The sequence below is a fragment of the Marmota flaviventris genome, chromosome 8 (assembly GCF_047511675.1).
Source record: "Marmota flaviventris isolate mMarFla1 chromosome 8, mMarFla1.hap1, whole genome shotgun sequence".
In the NCBI taxonomy this organism is placed as follows: domain Eukaryota; kingdom Metazoa; phylum Chordata; class Mammalia; order Rodentia; family Sciuridae; genus Marmota; species Marmota flaviventris.
In genome coordinates, this window is record NC_092505.1 from 42,242,817 (window position 1) to 42,268,138 (window position 25,322).

At 39.4% G+C, this 25,322-nt stretch overlaps 1 protein-coding gene across 1 annotated transcript in view; it reads right to left on the bottom strand.

Annotated features, from left to right (window-relative positions):
• Positions 1 to 25,322, bottom strand: part of Igf2bp2 (insulin like growth factor 2 mRNA binding protein 2) — a 152,787-nt gene that overhangs the window by 30,297 nt on the left and 97,168 nt on the right. The window contains exons 3-7 of the mRNA XM_027951478.3: positions 11,562 to 11,610; positions 10,444 to 10,495; positions 5,430 to 5,493; positions 2,645 to 2,917; positions 598 to 732 (exon numbers count right to left, since the gene is read on the bottom strand). Coding sequence (XP_027807279.1) covers positions 598 to 732; positions 2,645 to 2,917; positions 5,430 to 5,493; positions 10,444 to 10,495; positions 11,562 to 11,610 — 573 coding nt within the window. The remainder of the gene's footprint in view (positions 1 to 597; positions 733 to 2,644; positions 2,918 to 5,429; positions 5,494 to 10,443; positions 10,496 to 11,561; positions 11,611 to 25,322) is intronic.

The window sequence follows — 25,322 nt, forward strand, 5'->3', positions numbered from 1 at the left end:
AGGAGATGGAAGAAAAGTAGGATGAAGAGTAATCACTCGGAAACCAGTTTCTACTACTTAAGGAAATATAATCCAATTTTAAGAGTGCAAATGGTGTAGAAATATGCTGGGAAAAAACCTTTTCCAAAACAGTAAAAGATGGCTCAGGAGACAATGAACATCCTATACATGCGCTGTCCAATATGAAGCCATTAGCCATATCCATGGCTATTCAGATTTGAATTAGTTGAAATCAAGTTTTCATCTCTTCCACTGCACTATTCACATTTCAATTACTCAACACCAGTCTGTGACTAGTGGTTATTTTATTGAACAGTGCAGATATAGAACAGTTCCATCATTGCAAGTTGTACTAGACAGCATAAGTATTCATGTACTTACCAATGTTACTACCAATAGGTGATGGTAATATTGGGATCACCAAAACACAAGTGAAGAAAAAAACATACTGTAAATGTAAAAGGTCTGTTCGCTATGGTGTTCTTCTTGGGATCAAATTTCTTAAACACAATCCCTCCCCTGTTCCCTTTACTGAGTTACAGACTTAAAGCTTTTAACATTTTTTACTCTGTACCCGGGTAACATATGTAAACTTACAGTTTGGTCTCATCAGCTTCCTTCTGCATGATTTCAAGAATCATGCGGCAGGCTTCAGATGTCCCCTCTGGGGTGGCATGGATGGTAACAGGCTTTTCTGCTGCCCCTGAGTTCTCTTTTCTATGGATGTCTACCCTGTAAGAAAGGAATCAGGCACAATAAGTACAACATCCTCTGGGGTAGGACCCTAGTCCCAAGAAAGCCTGGCACCAGCCAATGTACACCAAGAGCACAGACAGGAAAGCGTCACCAGCACGTTCACAACCAATGCCATTCTCCAAGAAGGTGGCAAGCAGTGTAGGGGGTCTGTGCCAAGCTCTAATCCTTGGCACTGCCATTCAGAAAGGGACTGTTTCTCATAGGAGTGCTGTGGGACAGAGGCACCAAGCCAGCTTGGTAATGAAGCCAGTTTGGTAGATGAAGTATTTTCTGCAGACTTTCAGATGACTGCAGAAGCAAAGAGTAAAGTGAGAAGGATAATACTGCACACTGGCACCATGCCGTCTCTGAACTGATTGCAGCTTTTAAAACCCATATGTTAATCCAAACCCAAACACCAAATTTGATCAAGCTTTATATGTTTGAGTGTGGATAAAACACAGAGGCATGCCCTCTCTCTGCCTCTCTAAGTTTTTGGTTTCCTTTCCATTGGCAGCCTGCCTTCTTCCGGCTCTTAAAACTAATGGCTCAAAAGCTTGATGACTTTATCAGACTTCCTTGGGTAGTTGTGGCCCTACTCATTTTGTTAACTTTCAAAGTCATGTTTTCTATTATATCCCTTTATACTCTGGCTGTTATAAAGCCCAGAGTCAAATCTTTGGCCTACTTCTTTAAAACAGGCACACAATTTGAGCATTAAATTCAGTTTTTTTTTTTTTTAAAGCTACCTTCAACAATCTTTGGAATAAAAGGAGATATAAATAAAAATCACATTCTCAGTGAGGCAAACTTGATGGAAAAGAAAGGATTGTGTGTTTGTTTTTTGTTTATTTGCAAAAAATATATACAAACTTTACTGTATGCTTAAGGCATGGGACTGTGCTAACCCAAAGGGCTGATTTTTAAAATAAAAGGAACGTGAGATAGTAATTTCTCTATTTCACTTTTCCTCCTAAGATTATGCACTCTAGGCCTTATCCATCTTAGTGTCCATACTTAGGGGTAACTCAGATGCTGAGGAAATTAGCTTTTCTTTTTTTTTCCAGGTTACAAAGCCTCTTTACAAACCTCAAACATTTCAGGTTAAAATGCACTAGCACATATATGTAACTAGCATTTGTCGTACTTTTGATGTTTGCAATTGAAGTGATTTCTTTAAATCTGCCTGGTTTTGCTAATTCTCACAATAATCCTGGCAAAACAGAAATCTCCTTTTCACAGAAGAAGCAACTGATACTCAGGTTAAATTTTTTTTCCCCCAAGATCATATAGTCATTAAGTGGTAAAACTTGAACATGAGTCATTGTTTTTCAAGTCCTGTGCTGTGGTCTTACAAACCTAACAAAAATCGAGAACTGCACAAGTCATTTTATCCGACTCCTTTTACAGTTCAGTCTCTTTAAACAGAGAGAAAACTAAACATAAGGCCAGTGTACTTTCTTTCTTGCTTGATGCACCCATGACTCACCATGTCCTCGTGAGACTACCTAGTTGGTCTCTAAAAGAATGTCTACCTCCAGGGCTCTGACTTAGGGCAGAAGGTAGAGCTAAGACAGAGGGCTTGACAATCCCACAGAACCCCACACCTGGGCTGTTTTAGAACTACATGCATTCAGGGCATTAGTTAGCTTATGGGAACAATCCTTGGCTATGAGGTTCATCAGTGCCCTCTTTACACACCTTTGGCTTGTGTCTGTTATGCAATTAGCACTAAAGCTCATCATGGCTCCCAGCTCGAAGTTAGTCTGTTAGTAATCCTGTTTAAAGAAGCTACTATCCCATACAATGTCCCTCCCACCCCACCCCATTGCTGATATAAGCAAGAGTGACCTGAAGGTGGCAGGGGACCCCCTTGGAAGGAAGCAAAGGAAGCCCCGGAGGCACGTACCGGGACTGGGTCTGCTTAGTGATGTTCTTTATGGTCAAGCCCTCCTTTCCGATGATGGCACCAACAAACTGGGTGGGGACCAGGATCCGCAGCGGGAAATCAATCTGTCTGGCCTGAGAAGAGCCCCCGGGGGCGTGGCCTTGCTCCCGGGAAGAGTGGTCCCCACGCTGGGCTCGCTGAGGGGGCGAAGGGGAGCTCACCTCTTCATCCGGGATGTAGGAAATCTTGAAGGAGTAGTTCTCAAACTGATGCCCACTTAGCTTCTCGATGGCTCTGGAATGCAGCAGGGAGGGGAGAGCCTTGTCAGAGAGCGACAAGGAGGAAGACTCTCCCGGGGACGGGTGGGTGCACTCCCTTCTACCAGGCGCCTACGTGGGTGTGGGTGTGGGTGCCGCGCACTGCACTGAGGATACAGTGGAGGGCAAGCTCTGCTCCCCCGGAGCTTACAGCTAACAATGAAATGTCCCAACACACAACTAAACCGGTCAGGGTCGCTCCACGTGAATTTGGGGACTAAATAAAGACACAGACCCAGAAAGCACCTTATCTTTGGGTTCAGTGACCGCTCCTCAGCTGCAGCTCCCACATGGGGGCCAAGGCAGGCAAGAAGGAGAGAGCATGCCAGGAACCAGGGCTTTATTGGGGAGAAGCCATTCAAATGAGGCAAGGGGTAGGGTTACCACAAACAAGTGGGTGTAATCCAACCCCATCGGTGACGCCCACTTCTGGACCCACACCTCTCTTATCTGAGCAGAGGTAAGGTCCAACTGCATTGCAATGGTCAGAACCTCCTTACTCAGGACTTAAAGGTATGTACACAGCTCCTGGCCAGAGTGGCTCCCCACAATTAAACAAGTGATCACCTATAGGCTTGGTCCGACTGGACGAACAATCCTGCCTTCTGCTCTTCACCACCCTGGGCTGTATTCCCCCTCACCCAAAACTCTTTGTAGGTATCAGTAGAAAATCATCATTTTTTCTTTTAATCACAACATAACATTTATTATTGAAAATTCAGAAATACATAAGTACAAATAAAGAATTCTAATCCATTCTATTTTTCCTATCTTCAGTAAGTGTAAATGTATTATAAAAATGAATTGATATTGTACATATAATTTTCTAACCTTTAAAAAATTAATACTCAACATTTTTCCATGTCATTATATTTTAACATTATTTTTAGTGGCTGTTTAACAGGCTAATCATTTATCCAAGTTTTTGAAATTGACTTTATTGTAGATATGTACATTAGGTCCCATCTTTCACAATTACATATAGAATTACCACAAGCATCTTTGCAGCTACAACTCCACACACAGGACAAATTCCTACTATTAAAATAAAGTTCTCAGATTTCTTTTTCTTTTTTGGTACCAGGGATTGAACCCAGGGGTGCTTAACCACTGACCCACATCCCCAGCCCTTTTTAATATTTTATTTAGAGACAGGGTCTTGCTGAGTTGCTTAAAACCTTGATAAGTTGCTGAGGCTGGCTTTGAAATCAAGATCCTCCAGCCTCAGTCTCCCCAGCCACTGTTTATAGGCATGTGCCACCATGCCCAGCTCAGATTTCTTTCTTTTTTAAATTTCATTTTTGTGGAAGGGGGTACTGAGTATTGAAAACAGAAGTGCTTTTACCACTGAGCTACAAATTTTAAAATGACCAATGGAAGAAAAGTGGACAGTATTCTAATTAGGTTTTCTAAAGTAACTAATGGTGGGGAGGGATTGGAAAACATTCTGATCAGGTATCATAAGATAACCAACGGGAGAAAATGGGGTAAGGCCTTCAATCAGGTCTGTATAGGGAAGAGAACGTTGCACAGACATTGTGCAGACACTGGGGGCCTTGATCTTCTCTCTCTGGCTCAGCCCACTCTGTTCTACATAACAGAGTGCTATCTTCACCTTCAATATATCAGTACTCTATCTGCTACTTCTGTGTGTCTCGCTCAATTCCTTATTTGGAATGCCTAGGACCTGGATTTGGACTTGACGTTCCAATAGTAACAGATATATAACCAAAGTTAGGCCACAGGCATAAAGTAAGACCACTTGTGGCCAGAGTTCTAGCTATGATGACTTGACCAGCACTTCAAGAACCTCCTTTAAAAAAAGGAAATTGTTTTTTTAAAGAACTGAGTCCCATGTTCGTCAACAGTTAAGCTTAAATTATCAATCACAGAAGCAATGTAATAATGGAGACTAGGAGGAGAATGGGGGTAGAGATAAGAACCTAAGCCATGTCCCACTCCCAAATAATTCACCCACTGCTGCTGGCACTGAGGTAGATCCTTTTTTTAATAATATATAGAGGAAAATGTCATGTTTCAGTACCCATCGAATGAGTGTGGACAGAAATAGGCTGTGTATTTTCCCCATGGCCCACAGAGGCAGCTCTGAGTACAAGGAACTCCAAGTGGTTGTCAAACAGAGTCCAGAAGACACGGCCCTCTATTCCCAACCATGTCAGGACACAGCATCCACCTTTGTTTTGATGCTAATGTTCAACATTTTTCAAGATAGTTTCTGCACAATCACCAAACATCCTCATATGAATGTCCTGGGGCTCCTCTGCATATTGAAAGTGGCTGGAATACGCTGGAGCTATACCAATATGCCAACTGTGGCTCAGGTGTCATGAGCTCCTGGGATGTGTCAAAGCGGGCATGGATTGACCTCCACCAATCTTCTTGGAAAGGGTTTATAAACACAGGACTCAATGGAATTCCAAGACAAAATCAAAATAAATTCAAAAGGAAATAAACCTCAGTCCACTTACATTTTTGCTTCTTCTCTTGTTGCATAGGTAACGTTGACAACGGCAGTTTCTGTGTCTGTGTTGACTATGGAAGAAACAAAAACTGTATTATCATTTTTAAAAAGTCGGTCACTCTCTGGCTCAAGGTAGACAGACTAGCTTTAGAGAAAATGTACCAAATACCTCATCGAACTCTGTAGGTATTTACATTGTTATATTTATTCCAATACATTTGCAGTAACTTGTCCTCAACTTATGAAACACATTTATAATAGATTGTATATACAACAGTTTTATTTTCACTTATTTTATAAACATTTTTGCATGAATATATGTACTTTTTAAATATAGTTTTCATTGTTAATGTTGACATGGAATTGCAGTGAGCAAATGTGCCACGATTTGCCTAACCATAACCCATAAGGCAAATCTGCTGCTCCCAATAGTTACTACTATAAATAGTGTTGCTAAAAATCACCTTTGTTGCAAACATCATTTGACTTTGTATTCTTCTGAATTACTTCTGTAGGCTAAAATAAATCGAAGAAGAAAACAATTGGGTAAAAGAACATGATATTGTTTTTCTTTACAGTACTGAGGATCAAACAGGGCCTTACTCATGCTAGGCAAGTACTCTACTATTATATTCATAGCCCCAATATGAAGCTTTTTTTTTTTCTTTGGCACCAGGGATGCTCTATCATTGAGCTAATTCCCAACCCTTTATATTTTTTGAGACAGGGACTCACTAGGGTGCCCAGGTTTGCCTTGGATTTGAGATCCTTCTGCCTTAGCCTTAGAGTCACTGGGATTACAGACAGGTGTGTACCATCATTCCGGGCCTCAACATGATGCTTTTTATTGCGTATTCAGACTGTTCTCCTAGAAGTCTGGATAAATTTTACTGTACTACTACTAAGATATAAATTTTAATTATTATTATTTTCACTTGTTTAAAATAATTACATATGTAAGAAAATGTTTTAATTTTGTTAAAATTTAATTGACAAGTAAAAACTATATATTTACAGTATATAAAATGATGTTTTGATAAATGCATATATTATGGAATGGCTTAATCAAGCTACTTAACAGATGCATTATCTCACATACTATGTTTTTTTGTGGTGAGAACACTAAACCCACTCTCAGCGATTTTCAACTATACAATATATTGTTATTAACTAGAGTCATCATGATGTACTCTCTTGCATTTATTCTTCCCATCTAAATGAAATTTTGTATCCTTTGGCCAATATCTCCTCTACCCGGTAACCCTCAGCCTCTGCTAACCATTATTTTATGAAAGTGCTTTTATTCTTCACTTATTAATGAAGTTGAACCATTACTACTTTTGTTTCCCTGTGACCGAATTCCTTGACTGCTTGCGTGAGTTAAACTGTGAACAATAAAGAATACTGACAACTCTACATAACTTGAGTAAAGGAGAGAACACATCAACTCTGAGACTGGCCAAGGAGGGCTCACTCTCGTCTGGCTTATCTTGGTTTATAATTGCTCAGCATCTCTTTTTCCATAGTTAGAGATTCAAAAATAAAAAAAGTTTCCAGATAAAATTTTCTCCATGTAAACCAGTAAAATTAAGCTAAAAATATTTATTCTTCCAAAACAGATGACTAAATCGAATCCTCTCTTTAAACAAACTGCTGGAGGGGCTGGGAGTGTAGCTCTGTGCCAGGCTGCTTGCTTCACATGCTCGAGGCCCCGGGGTTCCACCCCTGGCACCACAGGGGGGAAAAAAATAGCTGTTGCAGGATTTAGAGTTAACAGCCAGATTAAGTTAATTTAAGAAAACCATCATAAAGCTGCTTTACAAAGTGATAATAAAATCCTATAACCTATATAAAATCCTATAATAAAATCCATCACACTTGAGCTTCAGGAATTCTGTAACCTCCTCTACCTGTCACATGATCCAATGTTTGCAGAAAGGCTAATTTTTCTGGTTTATGATTTCCGTAAGATTCTCAACGGGATTTGGGACCTCAAAGGGGTTAAAGATTTTTAGGTTATTTAAAAAAAAAAAAAAAAACATCGTTTGTCCAGTCACTTGAAAGTAGCTTCAGCCTTTATGGGGGTCGGGATGCATAATCATCAACCAGAACTGCCCCTGAAGTCCATGGCATAAATGCAAAGCCCAGCCCTAGCCTTTGCCGGGAAACGCTCATCTTGCTAATTCACACTTATCCAGGACAGAACAACAACATGTGCCCAAAAGTGTCCTCACAATTCAACATGTGCCCCAAAGTGTCCTCTCAATATGGAACAGAAAGCTGCAGGGGTTTCCTACTGGCTGTTTCCTAGGATTGCAGATGAGGCTGCAGAAGCAGCCTCCCAGAAAGCCCTGTGCATGAAGCCTCCTGAATACAGCTGTCCACTAAGACTCAGATGCTCAGGTTCTCTTTCCACTTCTTAGCCATATTCCCTGTTCAAAAATGTTCCTCTTCAGGAAATCAGGCAGTTTTTTGATTCTGGAATGAACTGGAAGATCCATTCAAATCACTTATTTTTTTGATTTAAAACTATTATGTTTTTAAAAACTCAACTAAAAATGTTTTCCCTTTGAATTAGGAATCACCCAAGAAAAAGAGTGATTAATCAAGAGCCCAACAGGTTTGTCCTGTAGTTGTGAAGACACTGGAAATGATCAGGAACTATAAGCTGCCCCAGGGAACTGGGATATTTCCTTTCTTCTTTTTTTTAATATCAGGGATGCATAACTACTGAGCCACATCTCCAGTCCTTTGATTTTTTATTATTATTTTTTATTTTGAGACAGTGTAGATAAGTTGCTTAGGGTCTCACTAAGTTGCTGAGGCTGACTTTGAACTTGTGATCCTCATTCCTCAGCCTCCCATGCTGCTGGGATTACAGGGGATATTTCTTCCTTAGGTAGCACTGTATGGAATTTATAATATGGTCTTAGCTAGCAACTTATATGTTCATGTATGTAAGGCTATCTAGCCAACTACATCCAATCATAAGAATGTCTTCTTGTCCATACTGAAGGAAATAAGAACTGAGAAATAAAATCCTTGTAAATCATGTCTTCTTCTGAGGTCTTTCCATTCACCTTTGGCCATGAACGGGTAGGAGCATAAATGTGAATAATGATATTTTTAATATTCATGGAGTGGGGAACATATTTTTTTTAAATATTTATTTTTTAGTTGGACACAATACCTTTATTTTATTTATTTATTTTTACGTGGTGCTGAGGACTGAACCCAGTGCCTTGCACATGTTAGGCGGAGTGCTCTACCGCTGAGCCACCACCCCAGCCCAGTGGGGAACATCTGTTATAAAACTATTCTATTAATTATACTGGCAGACAGAAGAGATTTCATGGGTCTCCTATGATTTTTTCCTAAGTGAACCTTTATAATCCCTTAAGATTATATAAAACTCCATTATTCACAAGGACTTTCTGTAGGATCTCTTTAGGTGGCACAACTATCAGTGATATAAAGGCAGGAGAGAAATGATGCTCTCCATTTTACACATGCGGAAACTGAGTCTGGTTGAGTGACTTTTTCAGGCTCATGGTCAGTAAGTTACTGAAATTACATTCTGCTCTCTTGGCAAGGTAAAAAAATTTTATTATGCTACTACCATTCATATCAGGAACCAACTTTTGGCATGTACTTTTCTGGGACTCTTTTTTTTTTTTTTTAAATAGAGCATTATAATTATACACAGTATTTGGATGCATCCTGATAAAATCATAAATGCATGGAATTCTATTTCAGTCCACGTTTCCCCACTTTTTCCTTCCCTCCTCCTTCCCTCTATTCTCCTTCTTCTACTCTACTGATCTTCCTTTTGCTCATCTATTTATTTATTTTTTATTGGTTCTTTTTATTCACAAAGGTGAAATTCCCTGTGGTATATTTATATATGCCCATAGAATGAGTTTTTAAAACTCATTCCACATTTTCTCCCCTTTCCTCTTCCTCCTCTCTCCCTCTTGATCTCCTCCTACTACTCTACTGATCTTCCCTATGTCTTTATGATATCTAATCCTCCCCTCCTTCTTTCCTTTATTTTGCTCTAGCTTCCATATATGAGAGAAAACATTCAACCTTTGATTTTCTGAGACTGGCTTATACCACCTAGCTTATGTTCTCTATTTCTATCCATTTACCAGCAAATGCCATAACTTCAGTTTTCTTTATGGCCAAGTAAAACTCTATTGTGTATATAAACCACAATTTCTTATGTTTTTACATAAGAAATTATGTTAATACATTCATCTACTGATAGGCATCAGGGTTGACTCCATAATTTACCTATTGTGACCTGTGCTGTTATAAAACATTTTTTTCTGGGAGTCCTAACGAGTTACATAAGACATCAGCTTCAGGAGCTACTCCCTCACTTTTTAATTTTTTTTTTAATCATAGGATTTCATGCTTTAGAAGATAAAAATGAGGATGGCAGAAGTAAAGTAAGTATTCTCTTGGCCTTTGCAGCACTGTTTTTAAGACAGTAGTTATTAAGACTTGAGTGCACACAAAAATCACTCAGGGTACTTGATTTCTGAGCTCTTTCTCCAAAGAATCTTATTAGTGAAACCTTAGAGTGGAAAGCTAGGAATCTGCATTTTCATAAGCATGGCTGGAGATTCTTGGGACAGGAGTCCTACTCTTTGGAAAACATTCAGTGCAGGACATTAGGGATGTGTTCCTCTTAGCTGATGAAAACAAGTAGCAGCAGTGTAAATCCATTTACTCTCAAGTGAATTTAGCTTACTCGGTCCTGACAGTGTTTGTCTAGTGCCTGAGCACACTGCGCAGCATAAGGAAAACAGGCTAAGAGTCATATTTAGTTGAAAAACAAAACTATATAGACATATACAAAGATACAGATATCTCTCTCACACACACAGTTATTTAACATATACCTTAGGAAGCGTGTTTCAAGTATGAATTTACTATTCTTCTCTGGAGTTGCCTATAAGAAATAACAGGTATTATCCCTCTCCAAAACTCAGGCTAATTTCCTCACTTATTACCTTGTTCCACATTTTCCACCGTCCCATACTGAGCCAAAAGTCCATCCAGAACCTGTAAAAGGAAGCTGCAGTGTCAGAATGGGAAGAAACAATCACCAAAAAAAAAAATATATATATATATATATATATATTTATATAGTGATATCCCCCAGCAAGCAAATCAAAGCAAAACAAGAATGGATACATAAATGTTTAATTAAATTGCTTTCAGGCCATCCAGAAATACAGTTAGAACTGAACAAATATTATGGGACTTTGATTTGCTTATTGTCACTCAAGTGACACCACAGAATTTCAGAGCCTTGGTAGCTGCTGACAATCACTCATTATGATGGCTGGATTCACTCACTGCTCTTTCAAGAGAAGCAGAATAAAGTACAGGGCTCACTTCTCTCTCCTGTAAGATTTAACAATTCTTCCTTCAGTTTTCCTCCAGGGATCTCCTTATTTTTTAAGGCAGCAGGATGTGTATGTTTAAAACTTTCCATAATAAAAAGCATTATTTTAAAGTAATGAAAACATTAGAAAAAAATTCTGTTTCCTCTAAGGCTATTTTAATTTCCTTTGGGTTGAGGAATACAACATGGGACAGTTTTTAAATAATGCAATAAAGCCACTCCCAATAGTTTATCTTATTTAAATTTAAGATAGCAATCTTTGAAGAAGTTTTATAGCTCTGAAAATATATCTTAACTGTTACTCATAGTAACTAATTCAAAACAAACAAAAACCTGCTCAAACTAACAAACAGCTTTCTATTTTTGCTGGTTTTCCATTGATTTTTTTTTTCCAATCATAATTTGGAAAGATAAAATCTTTTACCAAATCTTGAGGTTAAAAACCACAATCCAGGTAAGCGTTTTGTTTCACAGCTTGGTTGCTGGTGCTTGGTGGCCTAGCTTTTCAGAAGACAGCATGAGAAATCAAAGTACATGCCACATAGTGAAAAGGCCAAATGTACCCCGAGACCCATGGCCATACCAGGGCACTGAGAAAGGAAGAGGCAGGACCCCAGACTCTGAAGAGAAGTCTCAGGACCTCTAATTCCTAAATGTGAAAGGAAACTAAAAAAGGGAGAAAGTGTCTTGAAAATCTATTGACAAGAAATATTGACCTACCTCCCATTGCAGGTGAGGAGGGATGTTTCGAATCTGAATTTTCCTGCTCCTGTAAAGATATAATCACAGTCTATAACACTTTCTGTAGGACACCAACTTCAGCAAATAACAAACACAGGCTTAAGACCATAACTGAGTTCACTTTATCATGGTATTTACCAAGGCAGCCACAAAAGATTCCTACTGTGAATCATGAGCATCATGTTTTAAAGTTTTCAATTACTTTTGGGGGAAAAAAATCTGAGAAATCCTAACAAACTAAAAAAAAAAAACACAACAATTTAAATACAGATCTGCCCTTCCAACTTCCTACCAAAGTAGTTAGAATTTAAATTGCTATATAGATTCTGTTTCTAGAATTTCCTTCAAAATTCATGGTCCTATAACTGACCTCTCCCAAATACTACATAGGTTTGAACATGCTACATAAAGTTCCACATATCACGGGCTTTAAAAAAATCAGATTTACAATAAATGGGATGGAATCAAATTAAAAAGTTTCTTTACAGCAAAGGAAACAAGAATATGAAGAGAGAGCCTACAGAATGGGAGAAAATCTTTGCCACCTGCACCTCAGATAGGCATTAATCTCCAAGATATATAAAGAACTCAAAAAACAAATAACCCAATTAATAAATGGGCCAAGAAACTGAACAGGCACTGCACAGAAGAAGAAATATGATCAGTTAATAAATATATGAAAAAATGTTCAATATCACTAGCAATTAGAAATGCAAATTAAAACTACATTGAGATTTCATCTCACTCCAGTCAGAATGGCAATTGTCAAGCATATAAGTAACAATAAATGTTGGCGAGGATGTGGGGAAAAAGGTACACTCATACACTGCTGGTGGGACTGCAAATTGGTGCAATTACTCTGGAAAACAGTGTGGAGATTCCTAAGAAAACTTGGAATGGAACCATCATTTGACCCAGTTACCTCACTCCTTGGTTTATACCCAAAGGACTTAATATCAACATACTATAGTGACATGGCCACATCAATGTTTATAGCAGCTCAATTCACAATAGCTAAACTATGGAATCAACCTAGGTGCCCTTCAACAGATGAATGGATAAAGAAAATGTGGTGTATATATACACAGTGGAATACTACTCAGCTATAAAGAGAAATGAAGTTATGGCATTTGCCAGTAAATGAATGAAACTGGAGACTATCACACTAAGCGAAACAAGCCAATCTAAAAAACCAAAAACCAAATGTTCTCTCTGATATGTGGATGCTAACTCACAGTGGGGCTGGGAGAATAGAGACAACTAGAAGTACTCTGGATTAAACAAAGGGGAATGAAGGGAAGGGAGGGGAGAATGGTAATAGGAGAGACAGAAGAATGAATCAAATAGTACTTTCCTTTGTGCATATATGAATACAGGACTAATGTAATTCTACATCAAGTACAACCAGAAGAATGAAAAATTACATTCCGAAAAGTTACACTCCATGTATGTATGTCAAAATAAATTCTAGACATGTGTAACTAAAAAGAACAAATAAAAAAAGATAAAACTGAACAAAAGCAAAAAAAAAAAAAAAAGGTCAGATTTAATTGGCTCCTTAAGAAGTAAAATTCATTTTCAGAAGTCAATTATTTCTGAATTGGCAATATAATTATGGTTCAAAAATTAAGACATTATAAAAACATAGGCTATGAAAAGTCTTCCTTCACCCCATCCAGAAATGCTTTTACTAAACGTTTGTGTTACCTTCAATTTCTTTGTGTAAGTACAAACTTACTTCATCTCCTTCTTAAAGAAACACCTGCATTTTCTACACACACTCTGCATCTTGCTTTTTCCAGATAACAGTAACATCCTAGAGATCTCTCTCTCTTTCAGTAGTCAGAGAACTTCCTTGGGCTATTTTATATGACAGAGATGTCCTTGCAAATATTTCGCCCACCACCTACCCATGGACATTTGGATCTTTCTCTGCCTTTTTATGGCAATGGTTCATATAAAACTGCCAACAGCATCCCATACAGTGGTTACATGGAATTTCTCCATGAAAGATTTCACCAAGTCTATTTGTAGAAAAGGCATCAGGATTTAAGGAAACAGAGTACTTCCAAAGAAAAATATATTTTGTTATTCCCAAATATAAACACTGACTTCAATTTAATCAAAATTTATTGGTAGAAATTCCATAATAAGAAACACATACATGAGCACTAAGAAATTTGAACAAAGAGAGCTACTGTAGCATTATTTGTAACGAAGATCGGAAGCTAAATGTCTATTAACTGCAAATCAATATATAATTAAATGGCCATAATATGCAACATCATATAGCTGTTAAGAATGAAGTAGACAGAGATAGATGCACTATCACAGAAAACTTTCCAAGGCATGCCGTTATAAGAGAGTTCATTATAGATTAAGTTGATCCTGAAAAAAAATTTTTTAAAGCACAAACCAAAACTATACTATTAAATAGGTACATATGTAAATGCCCTGAAAAAAAAATAGCTACAAGAAGATCTGATTGGTAAAAGGGTATTTTTAATTCTCATTTTAAAAAATAGGAATATATTTGTGTTTTATCTTCCTTGCTTTAAAAAAACGAACTGTTAAAACTTCTAAAGTGGCTTTAAATATAGTTTTTTTTTAAAAAAGTATACTGATTATGTTTCTTTTTCTATGAAGTACCTGTTCAGTTCCTTTGCCCATTTATTAATTGGGTTATTTGGTTTTTTGATGTTAAGTTTACCTGCTAAGTCAAAGGAGGAAGAAGGAGAGGAGGAGATGGCAGCAGCAAACACATACCTCCTTTTTTCCATAATTAGATTAGACATTCTTGCAATCTTACTTGATGAGTATTCATTTATTTGGCAACACCTTTGTTCAAAGTGCAAAAGTAGGGAAATTGCTCAGGGCAGATACTCCTGCATCCTCACTGAACCAGACTGAAACAATTGTGTTTCCCTGGGACGCTTCCCGTAAAGACTGCACATCGGGACATCAGTTCAGTACCCAGACTGATTATGTTCTAGTGTTAAGCAGGATAGTAGCAATCATCTTTAAAAAGTTGTCTGTTGTACCTCTAATCTCAGAGAAAGAAAGAAAACTGAGAACTAAAAAAAAAAAAAAAAAAAAGGAGGAGGAGTGGAGATCACCACAGCATAAACAATAAGCTGGGGCTCCATCTGGTCACCTGTGACTCTTCTGAGGGATTGTCATTCAGTTCAGGGTCTCTGATCTGCTGGCTCCTACCACATCATGTGGACAAACAAGTAGTCTGCCGTGGGTTACTCCATTTTGAGTACCAATGCCAAGGTAGAATGACTCTATGCCTTGTTTGTACAAGTACACAACCATCTGCCCAGCATAACCCCAAGGCACAAGTTGATAAATAACTTATTTGTGCCAATAGACCAAACTAAATCACCTGGATACATGGGCATCCCAAATCACATCAAAAACATCCAGACAGAAGAGCTTATCAACTCCACGTGACATGACCCCCTCATCTAAGATCCATTAAAGGAGATCCCCCCACACCACCAAGATTGGACACAGTAGGACCCTGACCCTGTCACCTGGTTACTCATTACAACCTTGCCCAGGTAACAACCTTCCATCTGTTTCTGGGCTTCAGTGTAGTGCAGTTTCTTCTGCCTGTAAGAATGACACATGGCCCACTCCAAGCCAGCACCCAAATGCTGGAACCCAAATGTGGGAACTCCATCCCTCCGTCAGGAACCTGCAGAACTGGTTCATTAAACCCCTTATCTGAGGGCTGGGGATATAGCTCAGTTGATAGAGTGCTTGCTTTGCACGCACAAGGTCCTGAGTTCTAATTCCCAGCACCACCAAAAAAGAAGGGGGGGGGTGGGACCCGGGACCCTTATCTGAGCCCCCACAGTTGTTGTTTGCACTCAAATCTGCTCTCTGCTTTTGTTCTTGGCACAGCATCCTGTAACAACACTGTGGCCGCCTTAGTCCTTAGTCTTTCTGTAAATCATATATATCATTGTATGAAATACGATGTGTGACTTATTACAAATATTAGAAATTAAGATTGGAATGCAATAATCGAATTTGTAATTGCTAGCCTGACTACCAGTTGACCCACTAGCACTTGGTGAGCAGCAACTGATGAAGGTAGTGTAGCTTGTGAATTTATTGTTATGTGGGAAGACACAAACATACTTGGTTTATGTTAAGGTTTAGCCTGCTCAGGACAGAAGAGCAAGCTCTATTCTTTGGACAAGTAAGCCAGTATTTGGCTTGGTCTTAAATAAGAAATGCGAGTCTTTTTCCTTTTGAAATCCATTAAAGTGTGTTCCTCTTTTAAAAAGGCAATTCATACAATGACTTAGAAAAGTACAAGAAAACAAATCTTTGTCCCTTACAAAAAAAAAAATTTTTTTTTTCACAATTCCTTTGTCTTAAAAAAGAAATCAAGGGGCTGGGGTTGTGGCTCAGTGGTGGAACACTTGCCTAGCATGTGTGAGGCACTGGGTTCAATTCTCAGCACCACATATAAAAAATTTAAAAAAATAAGGCTGAGACTGTGGCCCAGCAGTAGCACACTTGCCTGGCATGTGTGAGGCACTGGGTTTGATTCTCAGCAACACGTATAAATAAATAAAATAAATATCTATCAACAACTAAGAAAAAAAAATTTAAAAAAGTCCATTGACAACTAAAGAAATATTTTAAAAAATAAATCAAGCTTCTCTAAACATATATAAACGGAATTTCTCATGTCCACTGGCACAGAATTAGGACAGCAGGGTCTTAGCTGGTCTTTGGGCCTGCCTCCCTCCCTGTCACACCAACCTGGTATGCCTGTAATATCTCAGATACCAGGGCTGGGCTTTCATACCTGCAGTGCACCTTAAACCAAGAGTAAAGAGGGCAGCAGGGGTATGGCTGCTTTTTGTTCCCCCCAGTAGAACTAGGAATCACACTCAGTGGTGTGCTACCACTGAGCCATGAACGTCCCAGCCCTTTTTATTTTGAGACAGGGTTTCGCTAATTGCAAAGCCTGGTCTTGAACTCACAAACCTCCTGCCTTATCCTTCTGAGTAGCTGCAATTACAGATATGCATCACAGTACCCAAATGAAAAGGGGTGCCTTTTTTTTTTTTTTTGTGGTACCAGGGATTGAAACCAGAGGTACTTTACCACTGAGCCACATCCTCAGCTCTTTTTAATATTTTATTTAGAGACAGGGTCTCAATCTCACTAAGTTACTAAGCCCAGCCTCCATGCACCAGGAAAGGGAAATGCAGCATGATAATCACCTGGTTTCGATGGGGAGCTGGCTACTTTGATTCTCTGTTCTGGTTAGTTGGTGATTATATAAGTGTAGACTATCAACTGTAAAGAACTACAAAACAAAATATACTTAATCCCAATTCATCTAACAAATTTAGCTGATGGTTTACAAGGCTTTTCAACATATAAGTGCCTCCGTGTGTTCTCTCTGAATGTGTTACTATCTCCGCACTGTAGGTGTCAGGAGGTAATAGAAGGTTCCAACTGAGTGAATTTCAAATAAACTAAATGTCTATTATTATGAATTTCAAGGGCCCGCCAGAACTTATTTTGTCATGGTAAGATTTGTTGCTAAAATAAATGGACAATCAGCTGGGTAGATAAAAATCACAATAATTGAGGAATCTCTGTGAAATAAAAGAACCCTTTCATTTGTATTCTCAATGGGGAAAAGAAAGTAAAGCACCTGCTTGTGAGGGTAACCTCTGGTCTTCAGGTGTATTATTAAGTGCATGTGTTATCAGTCACCTTGGGAACTCTAACCCAAGCCTTGACCACACTGGGTGCTTGAGCAGAGAACAAACTGAACATGAATTGTGGGACCTGGCTCGTGGGATCCTCAGGGAAACTGTGGGCAAGAGAGGTCACAGAGGAAGCATGGAGGGCCCTGTGAGAGTCCTCTGGGGTTCAGTTAGGGATTCGACCCAGCTAGGGCCCATCAGTTTCCATAGCAGCTCTGAGCTCCATCAAATGCAACAAAGTCCTCATCTTGGAGGGAAATCTGAACACCTCAGAGAGTGTGCTCTGTACACAGAGACAGGTGTGCTGACTGAGTCCAAGGACAGTGACAGAGAAGGGGTTACCAGAGTCTCCCAGCCCCAGCCAAAATCTGCTATGGTCAAATTGTACTGCGTACCATGCACTCATGATGTGTGGAGCATTTTAACTGTTTCCCAGTCCTAATTACTATTAAAAGCTCCCCTTAAAACTTCTGGACATTTTGTATAAGGGGCCTACTGTGCTAAATGGAACTAGGACCAAGAGCTACTCAGAGAAGCAAATAAATGGCTGGTGATAGCCAAATCCAATCCTCTACCTGATGGTCTATTAACGTTCTCCTTACACACACACACACACACGCGCGCGCACATACACACACACACACACACATATACACATTGTGAATAGCAGCAGTGTCCTGGGCCAAATCATAAAATGATTAAGTCCAATATTATGGTGACCCCTTGCAAAGAGTTTGAGCCAGGAAAATCATACTTACAAATCCCATAACTTCCCTTTCTCTGTAAACTCATGTCCATAAAACTATAAACCCTCAGCAGCCCTAATAACTCAAACTTCCGGAGAATCAGGGCCAGAATTCACAAAATTCAACTTGTTTAATGGAACAGAAATCAGTAAATATGATAAGATTCTTGGTCTACTATAATAAAATTCCATAGATTGAGTGGCTTATAGGAGAAAAAAACAAAACAAAACAAAACAAACCTTATTTCTCATACTGTTAGAGGCTGGGAAGGCCAAGATCAAGGTCCCAGCATCTGGTGAGAGCCTTCATGGTGCAGCATCCCATGGTGGAGGGAAGAGTGTAAGAGGGAGGGAGGCAGGGAGATGCACAGGGGCTACCTCTGAATGCCCTCACATATGAATTGGGCAGGGTGGGGGGAGCGAACTTCCAGATCATAGTAATAAGCAATAGTCCAGGACCTCGTAATTTGTTTACTTTCTCATTCTCTCCAAAAGAGCCCACCAGCTCATAAATAGATCTTGACTCTTGAAGAGGTCACTAACAACACCATGTTTGCATTTTGAGGGAAACTTTGGAAATCGTTTTTTCCCCATTTAATTATAAATGCTATTTATTAACTTCAGAGAATCTTAATTGTTTGCTGTCGGGAGAAATAGAAAGAGAAAGAAGAAAAGTCAATGGGATGGTTAGAAAATGATTAGATGTCTGTGAGAAGACGGGTCAGATGGTTACTCCTGGGCAGAACAGCGAAGAGATTGGATTTTCCTAGTGAGTTGGGTAGGATGAGTGCAATCTGCATTAAATAACCGGCAAGCTTCATTCCAATTCTAGGATTCTAAAACCTTTTGGTAAGGGGTGTGAAAACCATTTCCCATCAAAAGGAACCAGTACGCTTGTTTACAGACTGGAATCATCATACACTGTCCTAGTGAAATATATCACCCGGTTTCTCAGAGATTCAATATTTTACCTCTTTAAAAAGAAAGTTAATATCTGACTTTTAAAATTTTTCTAGTGAACAGGCTTCTTTTACTGGAATAGTGATAAACAGTACAACTATTTGAACCGAAACAAGACTAAAAGTCTAAATAATTATTCAAGGAAAGACAAATATTTTTCTTTGTTAAAGACCTCTTTAGGAAACTGAAGGGGAAAATCCCTGACACAGGAAAATTGTGACACTCTTATGTAGGTCTGTGTATAATTCCCCACAGATAACATCATCTCTCGCACACACTACCTTCTCCTCAACTCATTTTGTGACAATATAAAGAAACAGTTTTACCAGAACTTCTCCACGGTCCTCACTGAACACTGTCTGTTTCCCATCCCTGAAGTTACTTCTATTGGATGAAGTCTAAAAACGTTTCAAAGGTACACCCCAAACATTCTTCACAGTGCTTTTAGCAAGAAGGTTTCACCAACACCCACATTCATGAATGCTGCGCTTCTCCCTGAAGCCTTACCACCCCTTAGGATGTACACATTGCCACCCACACTTCTCAGATAAATAAACAGAGAAGTTGAGTCCCTTATCTCACTCTAGCAGCTGGGGTGTGATGTTTTTTACTTGTGTTTTATATATTTCAATAGATGCTCTATTGAATTCACTCTGGAATTGTCAATTCACCAATAAAAATCAATATTTGAAGTATGCATTTCATTGTCAATGAATTTTGGACAATATGGGGTCCCCTTGGACAAGTCTTAGGAAAATGCATCTTAGGAATGGATGTCCAGTTATTCCTTTCAGCTTCAACCTCAACTGCAGGCTCTGACCAAAAATATCTCCCCCAGGAAGCGTTATTTTGAAAACTTCACCAAAGGTGGTGAGTTTGTGAGAAATCACCCAACTCACAATTCTGTTTATCACTGCCCCCCGCATCCCTGGCTGAGGCCAAGCCTCACTGGGCAAGAATAAGTTTGAGAACCCTACGCAAAATATGTATTACTGTACAGGGAAGGGTAGAGAGAGCCAGACATGGACCTCAGAAGGGCTAGGACATGTGTGTGTACCTAAGTACAAACATGCATTTGGATTCAGGAAGGTGAGCTTTCAAGATGCAAGGTTGGGTCTTTGTGAGCCACAAATCTGAATGACTGCTTCCACTTTTTCAAGATCTAAACAAGAGTAAGAAATGAAACTATTTCCTCCAATGCTTTTACTCTGTGACGTTTCCAGTTAACCTAACCCAAAATGTATTTCTAGAGAAGTGATCAAATACCTTTATACAGCCCCTCTACACATTATCTGTAATTAAGCTTAGGGGGACAAAAACAAAATAACATATACAAACACAATACAACCCAAGTCATATTAGAAATACATAAATGTCCTGTATGACAGGGTGAACAAACATGACCAATCACTAACAACTGGGCCAACCTTTCAGCATCTCATCCATTGGTTTGCAAAGAACTTTTTTTCTCTGCAGTTCTCAGAACAGCTCCTAAATCTTCCCCTTTCCTTCCCTCTCTACTACTTGTGTCTTTCATTTTAATTCCCCTTCAGCCCAAGCAGGAGCTAGAACACACAATACTCAGTATCCAGCAATCCAGGAGCATCTGCTGCCAACAGCTGTCCCTGCTTCCCTGGCCCACTCCCTCCCACACTCTGCCTTCCCAACAGGAGAGGAACTTGCGCTTTCTGATGACCCTGACTGGTCTTCAAACACATCAATTTATTTTATTCTACTTTACGAGTGATAGCCAACACTATTTTACCTCTGAAAAGTAGAAATTATTTCTGCCAATTATAAAAGACTTTGATCTTCTTCCTTATAGTCATTATGATGATTAAGGAGAGTTAAATTCATCTCTAATACAGCCCTAAACCCCAGGAAAGCAAGGAAAGGCAAAGTAGATCAGCCAAACCATGGGCTCCTCCCTCACAAAGGCGCTCCTTCCTTTTGCCAGGTAAATCAAATAGTATCACCATCTCACCAAGAAATGATCATGTCACCTATGCTTAGGGTCAGAGGCACGAACATCAAACCACCCATAACCCCAATTTTTTTACTGGAAGTTAATAGACATTTTATTTGATTTCTAAGTCTAGGATAATTTCTAAGACTAAACATAAGCTATTCCAAATTCACTTAACAAATGCTCACTAAACACCTATTATAGGCCATCGGTATTAGGCTATTCAATGGTGATCAAAAGTGACCAAAGCAAAAAAGCCCTCAAGTTAGCTGAACGTTTTAGGGAATACAAACCAGGACAATACTGACCCTGCAATCCTCAAACCTTGCTACTTAATTTTAATAAGCCATATGATGTGTTTTGTAGTTGGCTGTGTAATCCAATTCCCTGCCTTTTTCTAGCTCATATTTTTAGATTTTTAAAAATATCTTTAAACAGCTCTTTCTGCACAGTAGTCTAATCACACAATGGCGGCTAGTAAAGAGCATGATAGAGTGGCTGTGGGAGTTAAAGCCCAGGGAGAGGCTGTGTGTGAGAGCAGTGGGACATCATCCCTGCCCCAGGGGCTTGTCAGGGAAGCTTTCCTTCACTCAGGAACTGTCCTTTGGCACTTAGGTCCCTGTGTTTCCTCTGCTACACAAAGGGACACTGAAGAAAAAAAAAAAAAAAGAAAACCTAGGATGATTCTGTTTACTTGCTCCAGAAGAGAGAAAGGGAAGGAATTTTTAAAAATACCACAGGAAGTTATTTATCAAAATTTGAGAGGAGCTAGAAAAATAATTTCTCACACAAAACCAAATTAAAAAAAAAAAAGCATTTCACAGGATATAAAGAAAAACATATCAATGAACACCTCTAGTGTCTCCTAAGATGCTAGGTTTATGTGTTTACCAGGTCTTCTGTGATGACAGGTTTGGTCTGGGTGGCACTGCTGGGAGGTCACCGAACCTTGGGGAGATGGGGCCTAGTGGGAGGCCTTTAGGTCACTGGGGGTCTCGGGTATTTTCCGTGTGACCCCTTTGGCAGGTCTCATAAGAAGATTATTAGAAAAGGAGTAAGCTTGGCTCCACGTTTACTCCTGTTCAAAATGCAATCAATTTCTTGGTCATGCATGTACTCCCCTCCATGGCTATCCTGGATGACGTGACATGGCCCTCACCATAACTGAGCTGATGCTGGTGCCATGTGCCCTTGAACTTCCAAAACTAAACAAAGCTTTTCTTATTATAAAGTTAGTTATAACTAGTTAGCCTCAAATATTTCATCATAGCAGTGAAAAACTAATATATAAGTTGCTAACAAAAAGAAAATCACTAGCTCTTAGAGCTAATGTTACATGATTTGAATATAATAAAACTCATTTTTTTTTTTTGAAGTGCTACAGATCAAATTCAGGGCCTCACACAGGAAAGTGCTCTGTCACTAAGCTATATTCCCAGCCCCAAATCCATGTTTTAAAGCCTTAAAAACGTGAATAAGGGGAAAGTGAAGTATGAGAGTCAATTTGATAAAATCATGTCATATGCGTAATGAATGAGTGACAATAAAACCCACTCTCTGTATAATTATCAGGCATTAATAAAAAAAGATGAATTAAGGAGAGAGAGCATACAATTATTCTTGTTTTAAAAAGGATTTATCATCTCATTGAGAATGTATCTTAAGATCCCTTTGAAATGAGATGAAGAAAATTAGTGGGGAGATAAAACTTTTAACATATGAATTTGACTTAAAATCAATTTTGGGAGATTACACTTGTACACAGAGAAATCTTCCAGTGACGCTGATAAAAATGCAAGGTTCCTAAATCCTGTATCCTTCCTGAACAATGCACATCCAATTCCCATCCCTGCACGTTCACGGTTTCTGGGCTGATGACGTGTACACAGCAGTTGCTGAGTAAATTTGATGCATGAATGAATATACATGACAGGGTTAACAGCTCTGGCACTTAGACACAGAATTCCTTCCAGCTGCTGATTCACACTATCTGTCTGCGGAGTTCCTTGTCTTACAAAGACAGTAAACATAGCATCTGTCTCAGTTGGTTCCTGAGTTTTCATCACTTCCTTTCAAGCCATCAGCATTAGCTAGGCAGGCTCCAGCAGGAACCACCAACAGAAGTTGCACATTGGAGCACTGGAGTCCAAACCGGACTTGAATAATAGTGAACAACTTACCTGGCTACCTGGGCAGCCATGGGAGGTCCCTGCTACTGCAGCTTTGAGTTTCTTTTCCTACCCCTTTTTCCTTGCCTGGATGTAGACCAGGACTACCCCGCTACTTTCAGGACCCCGCTCCTTTCTTGCTAAGAGCCAAGTATATGATGCATGGCATTTTTGGTTGAAAGGTGACGCCAGCTAGCCATTGAGATGATATGATTATGTTAAGATTTGCATTCATATGGATATTGGACTCCTGCTGTTCACCTAGGCTGGCTACGGGACTCCTGGAGAGTTCCCATTGGTTGGGGAAGTACAGTAGGAGGGAGTTCCGGGGGAGGAGCTCGCTCGGCGGTCCGAGAGGAGGCCGCGTGGGTGAAAAAAATCTTCCCGGGCGGTACCGGACATTGGCGGCAGTTTCAAAAAATAAACTTTGTTCCTGCTTGAGTGGCTCGTGATTTTGTGCCCAGCCAGACTGCGGCACTTTCTCTGCCTGGAGCCAGGTCCTCGGCAGCATGACTGAGGGAGGGCAGCAGGTGCTCTCTCCCTGCGCTGTTCACAGGGTCCCCGTCTCCTTGGCATTGTAATAAGCTCCTGCCCTTTCATCTCATTTTCATCAAACCTCTAGGAATTATGTGGAAGTACTCTACAGACTGTGTTGTGTCCTACAAATGTGGCTATTAGGGTTATTCAATTATTTATTTAGTTAGTTGTAGATGGACACAATACCTTTATTTAATTTATTTATTTTTACATGGTGTTGAGGATCAAACCCAGTGCCTCTTAATCCTTGCGAGGCAAGCACTCTGCCTCTGAGCCACAATCCCAGCCCTATGGGGGTTATTTTGACAGAGGCACAATACTACCTCCAAACTCCCCAGGCTCCTCTCATTCCCAGCTTTGGACCTGACTTGTCAGGGAAAGCATTTCCTGGTTTTCCTAGCAGTGTGAATATATCTGACTTTACCTAACGAGTGACAATCGGGTAATGAGTAAGGAGGCTGAAGCCAGTACTGAACCAGGAAAAGAAAACTACTGAAGTAGCCAGACATGGTGGTGTATGCCCCCTGGCTCCATCGCAAGTTCAAAGCCAGCCTCGGCAACTTACCAAGGCCCAGTTCCTAGCACCAAAAAAAAAAAAGAGGCTACCAAAGTTATACTGTGACCTGTGGATTGGAGTTAAATACGGGGTTTCTTGGCAATGCATGAATGAATATACATGATAGGGTATATTTTGTCAAACTGATGGATTATATTTCTCTTTCATTTAAAAACACTTTGATTATTATACTTATTACATGAGAGAGTACTTTGTTCCTTGCTGTGAAATGTAAATTTGAAATATTCAATTCTGGATACTTGTGGAAATGAAACATTTTTATTTACTAATGTTTATAAACAAAGCAAAAGACCTTGATTTTGCAGGGGAAATGATTTAAGAAAAAAATAATAATTGTAAATATTCCCTGAATTTTTAAACTAATTTTCCCTACCCCTTCGAGTGATAGCAAAGCTGAACACTTATATCTGCCATTCAACTAGGATCTTTCAAACAAATATTACATATTCTTTTCACAAAGTTCAAAAGCTACCAAAGAATTAAATAGAAAAATTTTCCCTTCTGCACCTTCTGATAAAACATTTTATTATTACCAAAGACCATTATTATTTCTACCCAGCAGAGAAGCAGAGTGGGATCCATGCCAACCTGGAAACCACAGATCAAGGTTTGAATCCCAACTATCACAGAAGTTGTTAGACAGCGCTCGGTTAGTCAGTTAACCTTTCCAATGCCTCAGATGTAAGGCAGGAAGACAGCACAACATGTAGACAGAATTCATTCCAAATCTAATACTTAAACTTATTTTGACAGGTAAGAGAGGCTACAGCACAGGGATGAGGGAGGAGGGGTGGTAGAGACACTAGGATGAAAAGTATTCATAGCACACGGAGCTCTTCCTCATAATTTTTGTACAGTGATTCTACAGATCTCAGCTCCAACAAAACTGTTGCAAAGAGAAGGTTAGGAAAAGAAAGAAGAGGTGTCCCATGTGGATCTTAATTTACAGATACTGAGTTTAAAACAACAACAACTAATCTTGCACAGTTTGGGGCATGATTTTTAATGATCCTTTAACTAAACAAAGTCCACAGTATTTT